The sequence below is a fragment of the Peromyscus leucopus genome, chromosome 8a, assembly GCF_004664715.2.
Source record: "Peromyscus leucopus breed LL Stock chromosome 8a, UCI_PerLeu_2.1, whole genome shotgun sequence".
In the NCBI taxonomy this organism is placed as follows: Eukaryota; Metazoa; Chordata; class Mammalia; order Rodentia; family Cricetidae; genus Peromyscus; species Peromyscus leucopus.
The window spans coordinates 32,538,833-32,558,975 of record NC_051085.1 but is presented as its reverse complement, the minus strand read 5'-3'; the positions used below and the strand labels follow the sequence as shown (position 1 = coordinate 32,558,975).

General features: G+C 41.0%; 1 protein-coding gene across 1 annotated transcript in view; it reads left to right on the top strand.

Moving 5' to 3' along the window:
- Adgb (androglobin) overlaps positions 1–20,143 on the top strand; it is a 141,994-nt gene that overhangs the window by 75,982 nt on the left and 45,869 nt on the right. Inside the window, exons 14-24 of the mRNA XM_037200383.1 lie at positions 3,056–3,185; positions 3,467–3,500; positions 4,798–4,972; positions 6,121–6,184; positions 8,023–8,125; positions 10,379–10,520; positions 12,068–12,182; positions 15,497–15,664; positions 16,820–16,955; positions 17,569–17,706; positions 19,077–19,170. Coding sequence (XP_037056278.1) covers positions 3,056–3,185; positions 3,467–3,500; positions 4,798–4,972; positions 6,121–6,184; positions 8,023–8,125; positions 10,379–10,520; positions 12,068–12,182; positions 15,497–15,664; positions 16,820–16,955; positions 17,569–17,706; positions 19,077–19,170 — 1,299 coding nt within the window. The remainder of the gene's footprint in view (positions 1–3,055; positions 3,186–3,466; positions 3,501–4,797; positions 4,973–6,120; positions 6,185–8,022; positions 8,126–10,378; positions 10,521–12,067; positions 12,183–15,496; positions 15,665–16,819; positions 16,956–17,568; positions 17,707–19,076; positions 19,171–20,143) is intronic.

Below are 20,143 nucleotides of genomic sequence, written 5' to 3'. Positions count from 1 at the left end.
TGATTGTATCCCTGAACACACAGAGATCTTATGGGATTAAAGGCGTGTGCCACCACCGCCACACTCTTGCTATGGCTCTAATAGCTCTGACCCTGAACACACAGATATCTATGGGATTAAAGGCGTGTGCCACCACCGCCACACTCTTGCTAAGGCTCTAATAGCTCTGACCCCCAGACAACTTTATTTATTAACATACAATCAAAATAATATTTCAGTACAATTAGATTACCACCACAACTCTTCTTTGTGTTTCTGTCATGTTTGGGGGAGTTTATTTGTTGTTGTTGTTTTCTTTTTTTATTAATGCTTCATAGTGTTTCCAATTACTTTTATACTGAAAGTTCTCCAGAGAAACAGGGTCAATATATGTATGACTAGATGATAGCTGGATCAATGGTATAAAAGCCAGGTAACTTCTTAGATGACATAGAGAACTAAGAGACCATCAGTGTAGCTATCCAAGTCTGAAGCCTTAGAAGTACAGGAAGCAACAATGTGACTTTCATTTGGTTGAAAAATTAGGGGTGCCAATGTACAAGTCCTGGAGTTCAAAGGGCAGACCCCTGGGATTGTAATGTCCATGAGCAGGGAAAGAATAATCCATAACAGTAGTTCCTGACCTTCCTAATGCTTCAACCCTTAAATAGTCTCTCGTGCTGTGACTCCCAACCATAACATTATTTCATTGCTTCAAAACTGTAATTTTGCTACTGTTATGAATTATAATGTAAATATATGATATGCAGGATATTTGATACGGGGTTGCAACCCACAGGTTGAGAACCATTAGTCCAGGCAGTAGAAAGTAGTCATTTTTCCTCACCTGTTGTGTGCTATTTGGCCTGCTGTTGACTGGACAGTGCCTATCTATGCTGAAGGCAGAATTTTCCCACTCTGTCCACTAATGCCCATGTTAATCTCCTCCAGACGTCCCCTCATAGACTCCCCCCAGAAGTGATACTTTACCAGTTACCTAGGCACACCTTAGTCCAGTGGAGTTGACACTGGAGATTGTTCATTACATCTAAGATTTCAATTTGCCATTTAAATATACTTTGCGATCTTTGATCTTTCATATGACTGCATTTACATACTAATTAAAGATTTATATAAAAACCTGTAGCTGCTTGACACCAGAATACATTTTTTCTGTTGTTCTAACTCTTTTGGGGGCCTGCTACCCAGCTCTTAAATAAATCGCATATGGAGGCTGATACTTAATTATAAATGTCTGGCCTTAGCTTGGCTTATTTCTGGCTAGCTTTTCTTTAACTTTAAATTATGCCATCTATCTTTTGCCTCTGGGCTTTTCCTTTTCTATTCCTGTATATCTTTCTTTGTTTCTTACTCCATGGCTTACTGTGTAGCTGGGTGGCTGACCCATGGAGTTGTCCTCCTTCTCTGGATACTTCTTTTTCTTTCTAGATTTCTTCTTCTGTTTATCCTCCCTGCCTGTTAGCCCCCACTCCATTTCTCTGTCCTGCCTCACTATTGGCCATTCAGCTTTTTATTAGACCATGAGGTGTTTTAGACAGGCACAGTAACACAGCTTCTCAGAGTTAAACAAATGCAACATAAACAAAAGTAACACACCTTAAAATAATATTCCCCAACATATTCCTGTATATATTTGCTATATGGCTTATATTATTATACCAAGCCCTTAAGAATCTATATGTTTATAAGGACAAAAATGGATTGATTTCATAGCCCGAGTTCCCTGAGTTACTCCCATACCTGATTTACTTCTTTAAGCTTTAATATTTGATTAAGATAGATAAAATTATAACACCCAGAAACAGGCAACCATCATTTGATTGGTTTCCACTAATCTATTATTCTCTGTAATCTGTTATGAATTCATTCCCATATCCAAGCTCTGCGGCAAAGCCAAAGGCAAAGGCCTGTGAATGCCATTGCACTCTCTGTGGAAGACATGTCCTAGACCCGTTCTGCTGTACAGTCAGATTTCTCATGTTAGCATAAGAGCAATCAACAGGGAGAGTGACTACTGTCATGATTGCCTTTCATTGACATTCCACTGCTGTAGCAGCAAGCTTGCTCATTCTTGGCTCATGATTTTATGAGACAATTCGAGCCTCATAAATATGTTTCTGCTACCCTCTAGTGGAAGTTGTATGTAAGAGGATTCAATCTGAACATGGGGTGGGAGATCCTAGTTCATGAAGTCTACATGAGTAAAAATGATTTTTCTTTTGCTTCTGAGTCAGGGTCTCATTATGTGGCCCTGGCTGACCTAGAACTTTCTATGTAAGCCAGGCTGGCCAAGAACTCACAGAGATCCACCTGCCTCTGCTTCCTGCATGCTGGGATTAAAGGCATATGCCCTGCTATATGTGGAGAATTTGATTTTATCTTTGAAACAGTTGTATAAAATACAAATACTATGATAGACATCTCATGTGCCAATGTGATTCATGCTACAATGATACTGTTTTGGACCATGTCAATGACTTCTTGAGGAAGTTACTTGGGTAGAGACTATGAAAGTCACACTTAGAAGCTAAATGCTCACAGTTCAGAATTAAATGTCCCACACCAAAATTTTGTTTTTTTTTTTGAGACAGGGTTTCTCTGTGTAGCTTTGCGCCTCTCCTGGAACTCACTTGGTAGCCCAGGCTGGCCTTGAACTCACAGAGATCCGCCTGGCTCTGCCTCCCAAGTGCTGGGATTAAAGGCGTGCGCCACCACCGCCCGGCAACCAAGATGTTTTATCCACACACACTCTGCTAGTTCCACTAATGCTGTAATCAAATCCTGTATTTTAATCCACAATTCACATCTTTGAAACAGTGTCCCTGGAAAACGTCTACAGCAATACATCGACTGATAGAGTGGTGGTCTAGAAAGTAGTTTCAATATTATTCAGAGGTGTCTTGTGAAGTGCTTTTCAAAAACTTCCTTGTAAAAGGAGAAGAACAAACTTATCGGAACCAGAACTTTCTCTTGTTGACAAAACTAAGCATATTCATGAATCACTGTAAGTCAGAAGTGGCAGTAGCAGAAAGTTTTGTGGGTTTTTCTCCACTAGGCATTTCGTACAATCTGTTGTTAAGAAAGGGACACCTCTGGGATCCGGCCTTCCTCCCCTCGTGGAAAATGAGTTAAGTGCAAGCACCAGCCAAGGCGAGATGAGCACAGTAACAGGAAACCAGTCTCAGGTACTGACTCAACCCTGAATCGGGCAAGATTTATCTTAAATAGTGAACTCTCTTGTATCTGCAAAGTGTGCACACTCCACATCTCAGCAACATAAAGAATTCCATTAAACCCCGTACCTCGTGTATCTGTGACAATTTGAAAATCGACTTTCCTTCCATGGTGAAAGTCCCCCATGTGACCCTCCTGGTTTACATTTACTATATACCGTGAAACAAGCTGCATACTTTCCTAATTTTGGTAATTGTGTATATACTTATAATTGTTTATTTTCACTTTACAGGTTAATGTTACATTGCAAACTATTCCTGCAAGAGGTAAATTAGTCATCCCCTCATGTCTTTCCTTCCCTACAGATAACAAAACACACAAGAATCTTGCTTCTAAACAGACTTAGTTTTCCCTTCTCCCACATCATCCTCTCCTATGATTTACTAATTTTAATCTACTCCAGACTAGAAACGTGATAATTTCACAGGTTAAGTTCAAACTAAAATAGAAATGGAGGAGGAAATTAAGGGTCTGTGAGTAAAGTGCATGTGATCATTTTATTTTGTTGTTTTATTTCATGTGAGACAGAATCTTGCTAAATTGCCCAGACTGTCCTTCAACTCACTGAGGTCCAAGTTGGCCTCAATCTCTTAATCCTCTAGGTCACTGAGTTTACAGGTGGATGCCCACAAGTTCATGCCTTTTAACACAAGAGTGTTGTGGTCCAAATACTGAAAGCATTGCCAGTTCCTGTTACTAACTAAAGACCTAGCCAAGACTAAAATCCAAAAGAAATGTCACATACATGTATATAAGATGTTGGTTCAAGATTCTACATGAGTTTGGTGACAGTATTTGACAAATATAAACTGTGGTTATACAGTCACTGAGTTGAGTAACTAAAGGTCTGGCTGAACACATCAGGGGCAACAAATGTCATATTTTCACTTTGCCTTCTATACTTAAGACTGCCCCTCCACCCTCCTCCTTTTTTTTTTTTCAAGACGTAATTTTTCTGTGTAGTTGTGGCTGTGCTAGAACCAGGCTGGCCTCAAACTCACAGAGATCTGCCTCCCTCTGCCTGGGATTAAAGGTGTGTGCCACCACTGCCTGGCTAAACTTTTTTCCCTAAGACTTATTTATGTATTTTATGTATATGAGTACTCTATTTGCATGTACGCCTGCATGACAGAAGAGGATATAAGATCTCAATATAGATAGTTGTGAGCCAACATGTAGTAGCTGGGAATTCAACTCAAGACCTCTGGAAGAGACACCATTGCTCTTATCCACTAAGCCATCTCTCCTGCCCAAGGACATTCCCTTCTTATAAGCATCTCTCTGAAGCAGATTTTAAGAACATGAGCTAATTAATCTCTGTCATAAAAAACATGTTCCCAAACTTACCAGAGAGATTTTAAGTTTCCTGAATTATAAAATTCGAAGTGTGTGAACTATATCTTCACAAACCTTAAACCTACATAGAAGTGATAATCTCACTGATTTCCCCTAACTAGGATTTGAATTTGAAACACCCCCTGCCATTCATGTCTCCACACTTTAACAGCCTGCCACTCAACAGTGTAAGATATGCTTGACCTAGTTGTCCTCTCCCCTTCCCAGATGAGCAGACAGAGCTGATACTGGGGGACACCCACCCACCTGAGGGGCTAGAAAGAGATTTGATTAGCCTGACCACAGCGACACAGGACAAGTCACAGGAGGACTTGGGAACAATAAGTGAAGGTGCTTCCAAAGAAATGTGGTTAGATTTTGAAGACTTTTGTGTGTGCTTTCAGTAAGTATTCAAATGCCATGCAGCTGACTAGATTCTCCTAAACCATACAGGTTCATAGCAGGGTCTGTTTCTGCATATTTATATATTGGTCATATGATCTGTTGATTCTTAACTATCATTCAAAGAGGAAAGTAAGTATGAGCTGGGAGCTAGCATACTGTCAAATACAATTTTTTTCTTTTTGTTGAAAATAGATTCTTCTTTCATACAATACATCCCAACCACAGTTTCCCCTCCTCCCACTCCTCTCAGCTCACCACAGCTCCCTCTCCCCCAGATCCTCTTCTCTTCTCTCTCTCTCTCTCTCTCTCTCTCTCTCTCTCTCTCTCTCTCTCTCTCCCTCTCTCCCTCTCTCCCTCTCTCCCTCTCTCCCTCTCTCCCTCTCCCTTTCTCCATTTCCTTCTTAGGAAAGAGCAGGCCTACAAGAGACAACAGCTGAAAAGAACAAAACAAGATACATTAAGAGAAGGCAAAAACCCTCATATCAAGGCTGGACAAGGCAATCCAATGGGAGGAAAAGAGTCCCAAGAACAGGCAAAGAGTCAGAGCCACATTGGCTCCCACTGTTAGGAGTCCCACAAAAACACCAAACTAACAGCTGTAACATATATTCAGAGGACCTGGCACAGACCCATGCAGGTGCTGTGCTTGCCCCTTCAGTCTCTGTGAACTCATATGAGCCCTGCTTAGTTGATTTGGTAGGCCATGTTCTCCTGGTCTCCTCCATTCCCTCTGACTCCTACATTCTCACCCCCCCCCCTCTTCTTTGGGGTTCCTAATCTCTGAGGAAAGGAACCCAATAGAGACTTCCAATTTAGACTCTTCCTTCACATAATGTCAAACTGTGGGTTTTTGTACCTGCTCCTATCTGCTGCCTGAAGAGAATAATGAATGCATTAAATATCCATCCACATAGCATATTAGCAACCAAACTAGATTCTAGTCAGGCTCAGTTCCTTCTCAAATTCTTGTTAGTTAAGATGGATTTTCCCCCACGGAGATTATTTTGTCTCTTTAGAACAACAAATGCAGCAGTTTTTTTTAAAAGAAGTTTTTCTGCCTATAATTATTTAAGTCTAGAAAGCTAAACAGATAGTACAAGATTTGTATCTAATGGCAATAACTGTTATAAATGTTCTCTTTTCTAGCCACATATATGTTTTCCACAAACCAAGTTCTTATTGTCATAATTTTCAAAAATCAGAATTCAAGGTAAGTGATTAAGCTCTCCTTTTTATGTGAAGGTTTATGTAGAGTGACCTTACTTAAACATACTTTTAAATGTCTTGAGTTTTTCTAAATCTTTTACACAATTATATTTGATGCATCAATCTTCGGTTTTTTAATCATCCTTTGTTCAGACCATAAGCTATGCTTAATTAGTTTGTATCCCAGAGTCATTCATATGGTTGGTATATAACTGAGATAATGTATATAAAACACTTAGAAGAGTACCTATCAAAAAATGATGACATATGTTGGCTGTCACTTATAAAATAGAGTTCACACTTTTTGAAACCTATCAACCTTTTTAATATATGTGCATATGTAGTGACATGGTCAACTGTTCTTTGTTCTAATGTTGTTTTTTTAAAGTGATGGTAAATAATAATATTTTTCCTTTAAAAATGTCAGCTTAGCAAAATAAAGTGACTTGCTTATATACCTTTCACTCCCGTGAATGTTTATAATATATATGGCTATGAGAAAATGATAGTTTTTTTAGACATTGGAGCTCAAAGTTTCCCATGCAGCCTGAGAGGACAGGTTGGCTATGATCTGAGCCCAGGCTTTCCAGCTCTAGTCACTGGTCCTGCCAGCTTAGCACAAAGCCAGTGGCCACAGCACACCTCACAGATATTCTCTCAATGCTCAGTGTGAGGACAGGTAAGAGACGTTTGAAAGTCATTCATGAATGGCTTTGGGGACCACCAATGCCCCAACTGCTAAACCTTCAAAAATGAGCCCCTTGCAGAGACTACTAATAGACACATGTTGGGCTGGAAGATCCAAGGTCCTTCACACCCAAATAGTGAGTATTTGAAACAATTGTCAATAACGTTTATATGTTGCAGTTTAAAGGAAATATAAAATAAATTGTTGGATGGTAACTAATAGAAAATATTGGAGGAGGCAGTGATTTAGATCTTATGCCAACATTTCTAGCAATTGTTTCATAGTTTATTGAATAACAAGTTTTCCTTTTTTACAGTGTGACTAGAGATTCATCATTCCTATACTAATTGGTTGTTTAGATGTTGTGGTAAAGTAGCACCTCTGTGACATACTTCTACAGCTTAGTGACAACTAGATTTGTTGAGTATGCCCTTGTTTGCCATCATTCAAAGTCACTAAAGAACTGTGAAGTGGAGAGGTAATAACAAGGCAGTGGTCAAAGTCAAGCTTGGTTTTCAACCCTGGCTTTGCTACTTACAAACTTTGTGCCTTTGGCAACCCACTCATCCTACTTTGCATTTTCTTGGGAATTGGGACTACTCATAGTTTCCTATAGAATGCACTGAAGTCCTAACTATGTAGCCGTATATGACTCTTTCCAAAGAACTCTGATCTGACCAATCACTTTATCCCTAAAACAAAACCTCACCCTGGACACCAGCAAGCCATGGTTATATTTCTGAAGATCTTGCGAGAAGAATTGAAAAAGAGGGTTTAGGGGGGGACTCCCTTTTCCCATGTAACACTCTGCAAAATGCCCAAATGAATCCCTACTAGGCAATTCCACAATGCTCAATCTGTGCCTTCTTGCTGGTCTGTAGCCAACTTTCTGCCCTCAGCCTGCTCTCTTTCTCACCAACTTCATTTCTGGAACTGGCACTTCCCCTAGTTTTGTTTATGGAGAAGAATTTTCTCATTTGGCAGCCAGACTCTCTGAAGCCCAAAACCCAGCAGCCACAGATTTGCTTCATCTTATTAGACCTGTAATGTATTGGTTGTGGTCCATAGCATGCCGTAAGTTTCTCACTCTGTGAACTACACTGTCACTAACAAGGTGGACTGGTAAGCTTGATGACTGGTCTGATTTCTTGCAGTTCTCAGAGGAACGGGTGCCCTACTATCTGTTTGTGGACAGCCTGAAGCCTATTGAACTACTGGTTTGCTTTTCGGCTTTGGTGCGCTGGGGGGAATCTGGAGGTAAGAGGGTTCTGAGAGTGCGATCGTCTGGATGCCCAGAGCACAGGTGGGCTAGGGAACATGTAACAATAAGACTTTCGGTCAACAGGTGATGAAACTGCCTTGGCAGCTTGTCAAGAGGTACAAAGGACTGCCCCTGCCACCACCTCTGCTGGCCGTGCTCCTCCAGCACTGCAGACCGTGCTGACTCATGCCACCTGATTCTCTCTTGGTCACAGTCTCCTGGTCACGCCCCTGGCATGCTCAGTCTTGCTTTTCTTCTCACCTCTCCTTGTCATCATTCTTTTTTCTTTGTTGTTAGATCTGACCATGATCAGAAATGGTCTTTTCTTTAGCCCGTGTTGGCTTCTTCTGTGGCTTGTGGCCCCCTTTCGCCTCAGGTCACGCACTGGAGGCTTGTCCCTCAGTGTGATGATGTTCAGTTAGAGAGATCTTTATGTGTTAGAGGTTTATGGGAAATGACTGAGTCCTTAGAAGTGCTGCACATGGATTGTGTTAATGCTGGTCTCAGACTAAATTAATTGAATAAATTCTTTCTCCAGACTCTCAGCCTTATAATTCTTGACTCTAAGAAGTCCTCCAACCATCTATGCTATAGCGTTCTCTATAGGTCCATCACTCTTTTTGTGACCTCTTTCCTCCTATTCCAGTATAAGTTCTCTGGACAACAACTGCAGTTATATACCTTTGTGTATCCTGCAAGACATGCCCAGCCTTTTGATGTAGTGACATCTACAAAGGCCATTCTAGGGAACTATGCAATCCACTTCACAGAAACAAAATCTCACAATGTTTTAGGTAAGGGGATGATTTTGTGTTAGACTGCAGACATATCTTTAGCTGCATGTGGCCCAGAGACCACAGGTTGAACATGCTGGCTAGTAAACACACTTGCCCTTACCTCTTTCCATCTCCCTTTCCTGATAAGCATTCCAGTATTAAACTCAACTCTCTGCTGAGTTTTTGGCTGCAAAAGAGCATCTGAATATGACTGGGCAAAGGAACACCCCTCCTGGCCAGCCCACTCAACACTGAGGAACACAGATCTCAGCAAGGAGCACCCACTCTCGCGGGCCCCCCCCCCCCCCCCCCCCCCCCCCCCGCTACAGGCAGTCCCTAGAGGGCTTGTTCTGCCACTCTTCTCACTAAAGACTACTTCAAACTTGAAGTCTCCCTTCTTCAAGTCTTTCACATCTACTCTTATTCTCCTTCATTTTCAGTTGAAAGCTGTGTTGCTGATTTCAGTGAGAAAAACTCCCCGAGGTCCTAACAGGCCTTGCTGCTTTCTTTAGTGGGTGGAATTCCCTGCTTGTACAGACCATCTGACACATACACATAATCATTCTTTGACTTTTTGGCCTATTTTGTTAAAGCTTATCTTTGAGTCAAGTTAACCATGTCACAAATTATAGCTGGTCAGCAAACATCTCCCAAATACTCAGGAATTGAGTATTCTGACAATATTAAAGGTGAGGGCTTTTGTGCTTCAGTTTGAATCCCAGTTGTCTTGAATGGTAAATATTACATGACAGGTGTCAAATAAATATTCATTTAATAAACTTTTTGAAATGTAGCGATCTCAGGTTAATACATCTCCTTTGCTAACAGTTCTGAAGCCCTCATCTTCTAAGACACTGAAATTCTACATGCATGAGGACACTGTGACCATGCACCTTTAACCTGAGAGTTTTTTGGAAGAAAGGCAAAATTCATTGTGTTCTCACTCACTGATGAAAAATAATTATTGATGTACCTTTAAAGGAAAACTTACTTGATTAAATTTTTGTTCCTTGCAGAATTTGAAAGACAAACATTTAGCTAGACAAGGGAATATTTTGATTTTAATACCATCTTGGAAATCTCTTATCATTCTGGATACATTTTTCCCCATTAAAGTTGCATCTGGGAAGATAGTCTAATTGTGCACATAGAGATGATAAATTAATAGTAGCCAACTATGATGAAATATATCTGCATGGCTTCCTTTTCTCAGTTTTCTCATCCTAGTTTCTCTGCCTGGGGAGATGATTACGAAGAACAAACTGGACAGGGCAGCAGCTCCCTAGCTAAGCTAGGCGCTGTTTCCCATACTTCCATACTTAGCTTCTGGCATTCCGGGAATGCTTTTAGAATATCATAAATACCCGATTCACCTTCATGATTATGTCTGCTGCTGCCGAACAGAGAGCAGCACATGTGGAGGCTGGCTGTCCTTCCACAATCACGTTTCAACACATCTCCCTTCTCCCAAAGCCTTGACAAAAGACAGTCCTCCCGTGGAACCCGGCCTCCTGACAGCCGAAGCAATCACCTGGAAGTCTCTGAAACCTCTCAGTGCAGTGTTGAGGATCCACACCTATGCCACGAAGGCCGCCATGGTGCGCCTGCCTGTCGGGTAGGGTCTGGCTTTATTTTCTCGTGTTTGAGTCTGTTTTAGACTGTTGACTAATGAAATAAGCAATGGAAGTTCTACATTATTGTTCTCCAAAGTGATTGGATAAGGCACCGTCTGTCATTGGGATTCTTGACAGAGTATTCTACCAATGAATGACACTCTCAGGGCCACACTGGATGCTCTTTTGGAAGGCTCATTGTTGGGAGATCTGAGGCTGGATATGTAAAGAACATGGCTTAAACCTGCTTAACCCAGAGGTTTCTAAAATGAATCCATCAACAATTTCTCTCATGGGCTCATAAGTCTTACTAATCTTTAGCAAGAATTCTGTTTGATTTCATTTACATTTGATTCCACTTGGATTGTAAAAGAGAATTTCTTCCCACTAACTGGAAATTTCACCTGTGGTGTGTCTTTGTTAGGTGTTATCTTTAATTATGGCAAAACTAGGCAAACACATCACATTTAGTGTTTTCAGGAAATGGCACACAATGGACCTGTTTTCTTGATTTTAGTATGTAAAATTAGGAAGACTGTCTTGTATTTCAAATGGAAAATATTCTTACTAGATTTTTCCCCTGAAGTTCAATCTATGTGATCATGTGCAATCAGTGAAAAGTTATGGGCTATGTGCAGAAAGCAGATCCCAAGCAACACAATCAAATGCTAAAACAATGTGTGCTGTGCACCTAGAATTTCTAGAAAATAATAAAATTTAAAAAATCATCATTTCTCAATCTAGACTCTATATAGAGAGGTTCTCCAGAAATTAAATTAATTCCATGAGACTGTCTAACTCAGTGGTTCTCAACCTTCCTAATGCTGTGACCCTTTACTACAGTTCCTCATGTTGTGGTGACCCCCATCCATAAAATTATTTTCGTTGCTACTTTATAACTGTAATTTTTACTGTTATAAGTAAGTCATAATGTAAATATCTATGTTTTCCAATGGTGTTAGGTAACCCCTGTGAAAGGATAGTTCTACCCTCAAGGAGGTCATGACCCACAAGTTGAGAACCACTGATGTAACTTGACACACCAAGGATAAGGGATTTAAAAAGGAGCATCATACAGTTGCATCTCCCCTTACAGACCCTAAGCCATCAGTGTGTTCCAAGCATCCTCTTAAAAGTCTAAATAGCCAGTAACCAAGGAAAGTGATTGTCTCTGGTTTTAGTGATACAGACACTAGATAGGAAAAAGAGAATTCACATGTATGAAATTATGTTTGTGAATCTGCAAAGCTCTATACTCACATGAGAAAAACATCTACAATCTTCTTTAGCAGCACAGTATGTGGAGGCATCTTCAGTGTGTGAAAGTTTGTCATTTTGTCTAATTATTTGTCTTCAGCAATGAGTAAAACACACATTTCATGGTATCTGAGGGTGAGAGTGGAAATCCAAAGGTAGTTATCGCATCTGTGTATATATACATAAAACTCTTCACTAACTTTTGACTCCAAACTCGGATCAAGCAGCTAGCAGAAGTGGAATACATTCAACAGAAGAAGCATGGTCTTCACATGGTGTTCATTCTCTCTAGGAGGCATATGCTACTCTTCAATGCATATTCTCCAGTGGGACATGCCATACATGTCTGCAGCATGGTGGCATTTGTCATCGGGGATGAAGATGTTGTACTGCCCAACTTTGAGCCGGTAAATATCTTGGCAAACCTCCTACCTTCTCTCTGGTTTCAAAAGTTTAAACTCAATCTTATTTTGATCTTTTAACTTTATTTAGCTCACCCCTCTCCTTGTTTAACCTATTAAACTATTCATATACCTTTAAGAAAGGTTTAAATAGGCCGGGCGGTGGTGGCACATGCCTTTAATCCCAGCACTCGGGAGGCAGAGCCAGGCGGATCTCTGTGAGTTCGAGGCCAGCCTGGGCTACCAAGTGAGTCCCAGGAAAGGCGCAAAGCTACACAGAGAAACCCTGTCTCGAAAAACCAAAAAAAAAAAAAAAAAAAAAGAAAGGTTTAAATATAATCTGTATAATTAACAGTCTAAAGTCTGCAAGGTTACAAACACAATTAATTCTTCACCAACTACTGTACCCACATCTACTCTGTGGAGTCTTTAATTTCTGTCACTATCTCAGGTAGAAGCATTGTTCATTTGGAGGGATAAAGCACCACTATAGTCCTTTTGAATGCTGTTTATAATGTGAGCATTCCTTTCCTTTCCATCTTTTCCTTTCTCTGAGGAAATTAGAGTGTATCTCCAGGATTCATAATATTCTCTGTGGCCTCCTGGAAACACTCATCACCTCTTCCTCTTCCTCTTCCCTCTCTCTTCTTGGTCTTTCCTCAGTGTCTCTTGCTCCTTTCTCTGCTCTGAAGAGAAAATGGGTGCAGCAAGTCCACTAAAAACTTTCTTTGTTTACAATGTCTTCTGTCTACGTGTGTGCCTAGGGGATGTTAGAATTTGTATTTTCTGCTGTATGACTCCTGATACTTCCTCATCTCTAAGAACTGTAGTAGCATTTTCTCATTGGAACTTCCAGCCCCCAAATAACGGCACAGAGACATATTCTTTATTATGAAAGCTTGGCCTTAGCTTAGGCTCATCCCACTAGCTTTTATAACTTAAATTAACCTATTTCTATTAATATACATTCTGCCATGTGGGTTTTTGCCTCTCCATTCTGTATGTCCAATTCCCTCTGTGTCTCTGCTGGTGTAGATTCACTATTCTGAATTTCTCTATCTCGCTGTAAGTCCTGCCTAACCTCTTCCTGCCTAGCTACTGGCCATTCAGCTCTCTATTAAAGCAATCAGAAGGCACCTTTGCAAAGACACAGTGTACAAAAAGATTATCCCACAGCAAATAACTCTCACTAGAAAATCAAGATGAAATAAACTAAAAACCCAAGAAAACAAGCTAAAAACTCCAGACAGAGCAAACATGGCATTCTCTAAGGTAGCCAGAATACCGTGTGGCAACACAAGGGTTGAAGACTGGGTCTCTCCACCATGTTCTGATGGCCTAGACATGCTTGACTCATTCTCCCTAGCCTGTCTAGGCAGGACTCTACAAGCTTCCTCAAGGCTTTCTTCTATTGGTTGTGCTCTCTCTTCTCCATGTTTTTCATTCTGCTTAGTAGGCACTGAAGGAAGAACAACAAGTTGATCTCGTAGTTGTCCTTTGTTTCCCCGACTCTTCTTTGTTATGCCCAGATCACAGGGACCCCCCAAAAGACCACCATGGAGACCAAATCCCATATGTAAAAGTAAAGAAGAGCCTTTATTCAAGTTCAAGCTTGATGTCCCATGCAGCAGTGAGAGCAGAGAGCCCTGAGCCTGGGCAGGGTAGGGTTTTATCATAGCAGAGGTTGGAGTAAGGAGATTTCCAGGGTTCAGGACCCTGACTGGCTGACATTTGTCTAGGGGTATCTTGGTAAAAATGAGGAAATAGGTCTGTGCTAGGCTCAGGGACATCTGGCGATCTTATCTAATCTTAATGGTTGGAATGTTTGGGATGTCAGGTACTTCCCCTTAGATGGTGAGCCATCCCTGGGTAGATCTCTGGGTGGTGTCTGCTTATGGATGTCCCTGGATTGGGTGTTGCCTGCTAATAAGCCTGTCACAGCAGCCGTGTCAGGGCCTTCAAGCCTGTTATGGTGGCTATGTGGTCAAGCTGTTTTGGGCCCCTCACACTCTTGTTTTGTTTGTTGGTTGATTGGTTGGATGGTTGGTTGGTTGGTTGGTTGGCTGGCTGGTTTTTTGGAAGACAAGAGTTCATGATGTAACCCAGGCTAATCTGGAACTCAAAATACTAGTGCATCAGCTTTCTGAGTATCTCGGGTTACACACATGTGCTGCCATGCCTTGCTCTATCCTGCTTTTTTTCAGATTTTTCTTTAAAACAATTCTACTTATGTGCTGTGCATGATCCAGCTTGCAGAAGAATTAATTCCTGATGATTATTTTGTTGTGGAATTTCTTATTTCGCTGGTGGCATAATGCTCCTATGGTATAAGGGTTATTAGACTCAAGATTAATCTCTATTATGCTTAGATTCTAATGGAGGTGCACATGACATCCCCTTGCCCATGAGCTGAGAGACCCTAACTCCTCAGAATCAGAACTAATCACTCTCAGAGCTGCTAGATAACTAGGTGAGTCCTCTGAGCAGTCTTACTTTAACTAGACCACCACTAAGATAAGGCCTTCCCCAGCACGGATGCTTGGGATGATCATGTAGGTATTCAAGCATTGAGATGAGAAGGCATCTGTGTGTTTGCCATCAGTTTCTTACCAAGCAGGGCATCTGTGGTGTTCAGGTATGTTTGCTAGGCCTACTCTCAGTCTTGTGGGTATCCATGGAGCAATGATTGAACTATGGCACCCTCTGGAGAAACAGTAAAGATGACTTAGTTTTCCTAACTTTCTCTAAGCAAACATATGCTGCTCTAGACCATTCCTGGTACATACCAACCAGGACAGTCCTCAAACATCTCAGACTGTGTGGATTCTTGGAATCTCTATCAGCTCGGAGCTCTTACTCTTTCTTAGGATGGATCCTGGAAGGGACCGGCAGCCCAAGCTAGTACACCCTCTGGTGGTTTTTCTTTGTTTTTGTTGTTGTTCTGTTTGTTTGTTTTATCTTGTAAGTCCCTCTCCCTGGAATCTTCTCTGCCCCTCAGTCCTCAAAATCCTAGTCTTTGTCAGCCTAACACCCTAAACATCCTTCAGAACTAACTCTGAGAATTAATACTATAGAGTTTTCCCTGACTCGACCATAGGGCTAGTGCTCCTCTGATGCAGTCCTTTTCATAGGCCTGATTCATATCTTCCAGACCATCCAATAAAATGCTCAGTCCAGTCTATTCTCTACAAATGAAATAGCCTCGAATCAATCATATAGCCAAGGATTTTCTTCCCTAGTTAGAGGTTGAACATTTGTAAACTTGGTTGCCCTTAAAGAGACATGAGGATGGATGCCACATGTATGCTCTGTCTTCACAGGAGAGCTACCGATTTACAGAACAGTCTCTAATAATTATGAAAGCTATTGGAAATGTGATTGCTAGTTTCAAAGACAAAGGTAAATTGCCTGCAGCTCTGAGGGATCTTCAAGCAGCTCACTACCCTGTCCCCCTCTACAACAAAGAACTCACTGCTCAGCACTTCCGGGTAAGCAGTTCCAGTCCTCAGGCTCACAGCAGGAAACCTCCCATCTGAAAGATACCTTAGATGAACCCCAAATGCTGAGTCTGGGGAAGTGGGTTGCATGGAGACTATTTCTTTGGAAAGTGATTCCAGGAAGCAGAGAGGAATCTGGGGGAATAAGATGAGAAAGAGTGGAATTAATTAAAGAATACGATAATGACTGCTATGGGCAACTGAGGCTCACTCATCCAGAGTCTCCCTAAAGGAGAGGAAACATTAACACTCACCTAGCAGTGGTTTTTCAATAGTTCAATCTGCCTTCAGGAACATTAGCCGCCTCACTCTTAGAGACTTCTGCTGGGGCTGAGGTGTATTCTGGCTTCCTAGATAGCCCGCAGAAAAGGCAATCAGGGTACTTCTGGTTGGCTCTCGAGGAAGAAAACTGAGAGGTACTGTCCCGCCCCAGCTGCATGGCAAGTGGGTGACATTTGTTTTTATTTGTCTTGTTCAATTTTTTTTTTAACCTTCATGCTATTGACATTCAGGCTAAATGACTTCTGTAATTTAGCTGATTAAATTACATCTAGCGCACTGTGGGATGTGTCTCAGATCACTTGTTTTCACTTTGTATGCCAATAGCATCCTACTTTGACAATAGAAAATGCCTCAGACCTTATCACAGGACTTTTGAGGGTGGAGTTTCATAGCCAGAATGAAAAATGTAGGACATTCAATTAAACTGTAATTTTATATAAACTAATAATATTCACCATGTTTAATGTAAGCACAAGTAAAAATTTCGTTGCACTAAAAGTATATTTTATCATTATTCACATGTAAGCTGATTTCGAATGTTGTTGGCAGTCTTTATGAACTAAGACTACACCTACCATAGATGAGCACCTTGCCATGCAGAGGAGAAAGAAACCATTTTGTTGCTGTATAAGCATCAAAGTAGAATGCAGTATGTGTCCCAGACAATAGCTGAATGTGCAAAGACAACCGTCTACCTTGTCACACATTCCAACAGATGCAAATCTTTGCACAGATGCTTTCAACAGCGAGAACAACTCAGCTCCATATGTCATTCAACCTAGATCGTGCCACTATTATTAATTATGCGTGTGTGTGTGTGTGTGTGTGTGTGTGTGTGTGTGTGAATATTTTTATCTTTTTCAGATATTCCACATATCATTGTGGCGTTTAATGAAAAAATCTCAAATATCCAAGCCCCCTGTAAACTTCAAATTTGCATTTCGGGCTCTGGTTTTAGACACGGACATACTGGATGCCATCCTAGATGATTCCTCTTTAGGTATTGATTCATTTTCAATATCTGAGTATGGAAGTGATGAATGATTTTCAAAGGGTATGTGCAGCTGTTATATAGCAGAGACAACAGATCTGCTAGGCAGCGATGGAGTTCAAGCCCTCTCTAGGATGCTTCACGGGCTCCAAGATCTGCCTAGGGGACTTCCTAACCCTTATCATATGTACTTCCAGGGAACCTTGAATTCCTGTATATTTGTCATTGACCTTTGTACTTCCAGGGAACCCTGAATTCCTCTGTATTTGTCATTGACCTACCTGGTACGAATTAAGGAACCTTTGGGAGACACCCCAATCCAGCTGTCTTCCTTCCTTCCTCTTACCACATTTGATTCTCACTATTCTGTTTCCTTTATGTTCTAAGAGAAGCCTCTGGCTACTTTCTGACGGGAATCCAAGGCAGGTCATTAAAATAGCACAGCTTCATCCACGTTCCTTCTGTAGACATTTACCTAAGCTCAGCGGACAATGTCAAAGGGATGCTCAGTCCATCCTTGTGGAATGTTCTGTGTCTGAAGGCTTCCCCAGTTGCAGGCATTCGAGTGTTGGGGAAAGAATTAACTGTAAATCCCAATCCAGTGCTTGTGTTCTCTTGCCAGCGGAATGGGTAGACCTTAAATATTGTATGCCAATAAATGAGAAGGAGTATTCTCCCGAGGAAATAGCTGCTGCAGTGAAAATTCAATCAATGTGGAAAGGGACTTATGTCAGACTGCTCATGAAGGCCAGAATGCCAGGTATGGTTTTCAGATACTTGAAATGGACCCGTGTGTATAGGAATGAGTGTTTCCTTATGTAAGGTGTTTTAGAGTCATCTTGCTTTACAGAACTAATTTATCTATTAAGTACTGAAATCCCCTGAGGCAAGGAGCTGGTTAGGGTTCATTTTCTCATTCTCAGAATTCACCAGTGTCAGAGATGTCAAGATGTCATACATATACAATGATTATTTGCTGTCAAGGCTGGGACAATGAGGTAAAAGCATGAGGACTGGAGTTCAGATCCCAGATTCCACAGAAAAGTTGTACAGGTGTGATGACCCAGCAGCCCCAGAACTTGAGAGGAAGAAAGAGGAGATCCCTGTGACCAGCTGTCCAGCCAGATGAGCCGCATCAGGGAGCTCAGGGTTCTACAAGAGACCCTTCTGTAGAAGGGTCAATCATTAGAGAGCAACTAAGAAAGACACCTGACATCAACTTCTGGCATCCACATGTGTGTGAACACATGCATGTGTCCATTGCACACATGTGCGCGCGCACACACACACTGCTACCATACACTACACATTGAGATAGAATGTACGTTCCATGAATCATTGAGAAAATGATCAGCTTAATTTCTGAGTCTATTGTAAGTTCTTTTCAACCATGGCCAGTTTGGTTGGAACATTTTTCAGGGTTAGTCACCTTCAGCCAAGTAGGTGATTATTGTCTAAATTCAGATTGAATGTAACAGAATGAAGGAAGGACCTCAACGATTCTGTGCATGATGAGGCTGATGTTAATTTAGAGGCAGAAATGTGTTTCAATATGCTCTAACATTTGTGAAGTGAAATGTTTCCAGGTGTATCAAATTGATTGTGGGAGAAATGCCTATATTATCAGATGAAAATTCAAAAGGTGTATTCAATCATTTTCATCATGTGATAGCCATTGACCTTTTGAGGGGAAAGATTTATCTTGGATAGAACTTTTTAGTTTACTGAAATATTTTGTTATAAAAAATATCTCTATGGGAAACATTTAGTGACAATACTGAAAATTTTGTCTGGGGAGTGAAAATTCAAGATACCCAAAAGTTTTTAAAACATAAGTAAGTAGTTTATACTAGAAAAATATTAAAATGTAGGTATGATATGGCATTCACATAGTTCTGGCACTCAGAAGGATGAGGACAGAAGATTACTAGTGTTAGTTTGAGACTAATCTGGGGTATCATATCAAGAAATAATAATAATCTATGAGCATAAAGACCTACATGCCTCCTACAGGGGATTTCAAAGTCTTTACCTGCAAAATGAAAACTGTGCACAAGGCCATTGTTCAGATATCTTATGGATTTAATGTTTATTATTATTATTATTGTTGTTATTGTTGTTGTTGTTTAGAAACAAAGGAAAATACCAGCGTTGCAGATACACTTCAAAAAATTTGGTCGATATTAGAGATGAATATGGAGCAGTATGCACTTTCTCTCCTAAGGTAAAGAACACTTCTAGGCCTCTTCTAGATAAAGAATACTTCTAGATTTCCAGTAAAGAACTGTTTTATATGGCCATAATGGCCTCTATCCCAGATAGCACCTGTGAAAAACATCCAAGATTCTTGATGCTTTTAAGGCTAGATCTAGATTCAGGCACCTCATCAACTCCCATCCGGTTGTGGAAGATGCCACAGGCTTCCCTGCAGGGGACAAGCAGATGTCATGATTTATTTTAGTCAGTTACATGAGCCAGAAAACATAGAGGAAGAAAATTCTAATATTATACTCTCGTTTGTGATCTTAGTTCTTCATCATTGAATTGTCCACACCCCTTGCTCACATTAACTTCACAAGCTCCCTTCCAATTTCTAGTCTCTCTCCGGACCCTTCAGTGGCCTCAGCCTAGCTGACAACTGCCTTGCCTGCTTCCACTTCCCCAGCTTTAGAGCTCAACCATCAGCCTCAGTTCCCGTTTATGAGCATTAATTATTCCTTTTGTTGGGAATTGCATTCTCCTTCAGTTAAAATCATCAGACATCTTCAAGTGCCTTTGGAAGTTGAGTGCATGACTGACCTGGAGTGTGCCTCTCTCCCTTGATTCCAGTTGCCACAACTTACACAGCGCCTCTTTGACCTCAGCTGGGAAAACATTGGTATCTGATGTTATCGCTGCCTGGGAGGCCAGCCTCCAGCAGTTCAGGGCTCAAAGGGAAATTCACAGAGTTGGCACATACTAGCCTTTCATCTGAGAGGGTTAGGGAAAAAGACACACACTCTCTTGATGGTTTCCTTTAGACCTTTTCTTTATTTTTCTTTTGTATTCTCTATTCTTTATTTTCCTGTTGATCTCCTTCTCTCAATCTTGATGTTTTCCTTCTAACTCTATCTTTATTCTTGGTGTTTCCCTTCTAGTTCCTTCTAACTCTCTCATTCTTAATGTTTTCCTTCTAACTCTCTCATTCTTGATATTTT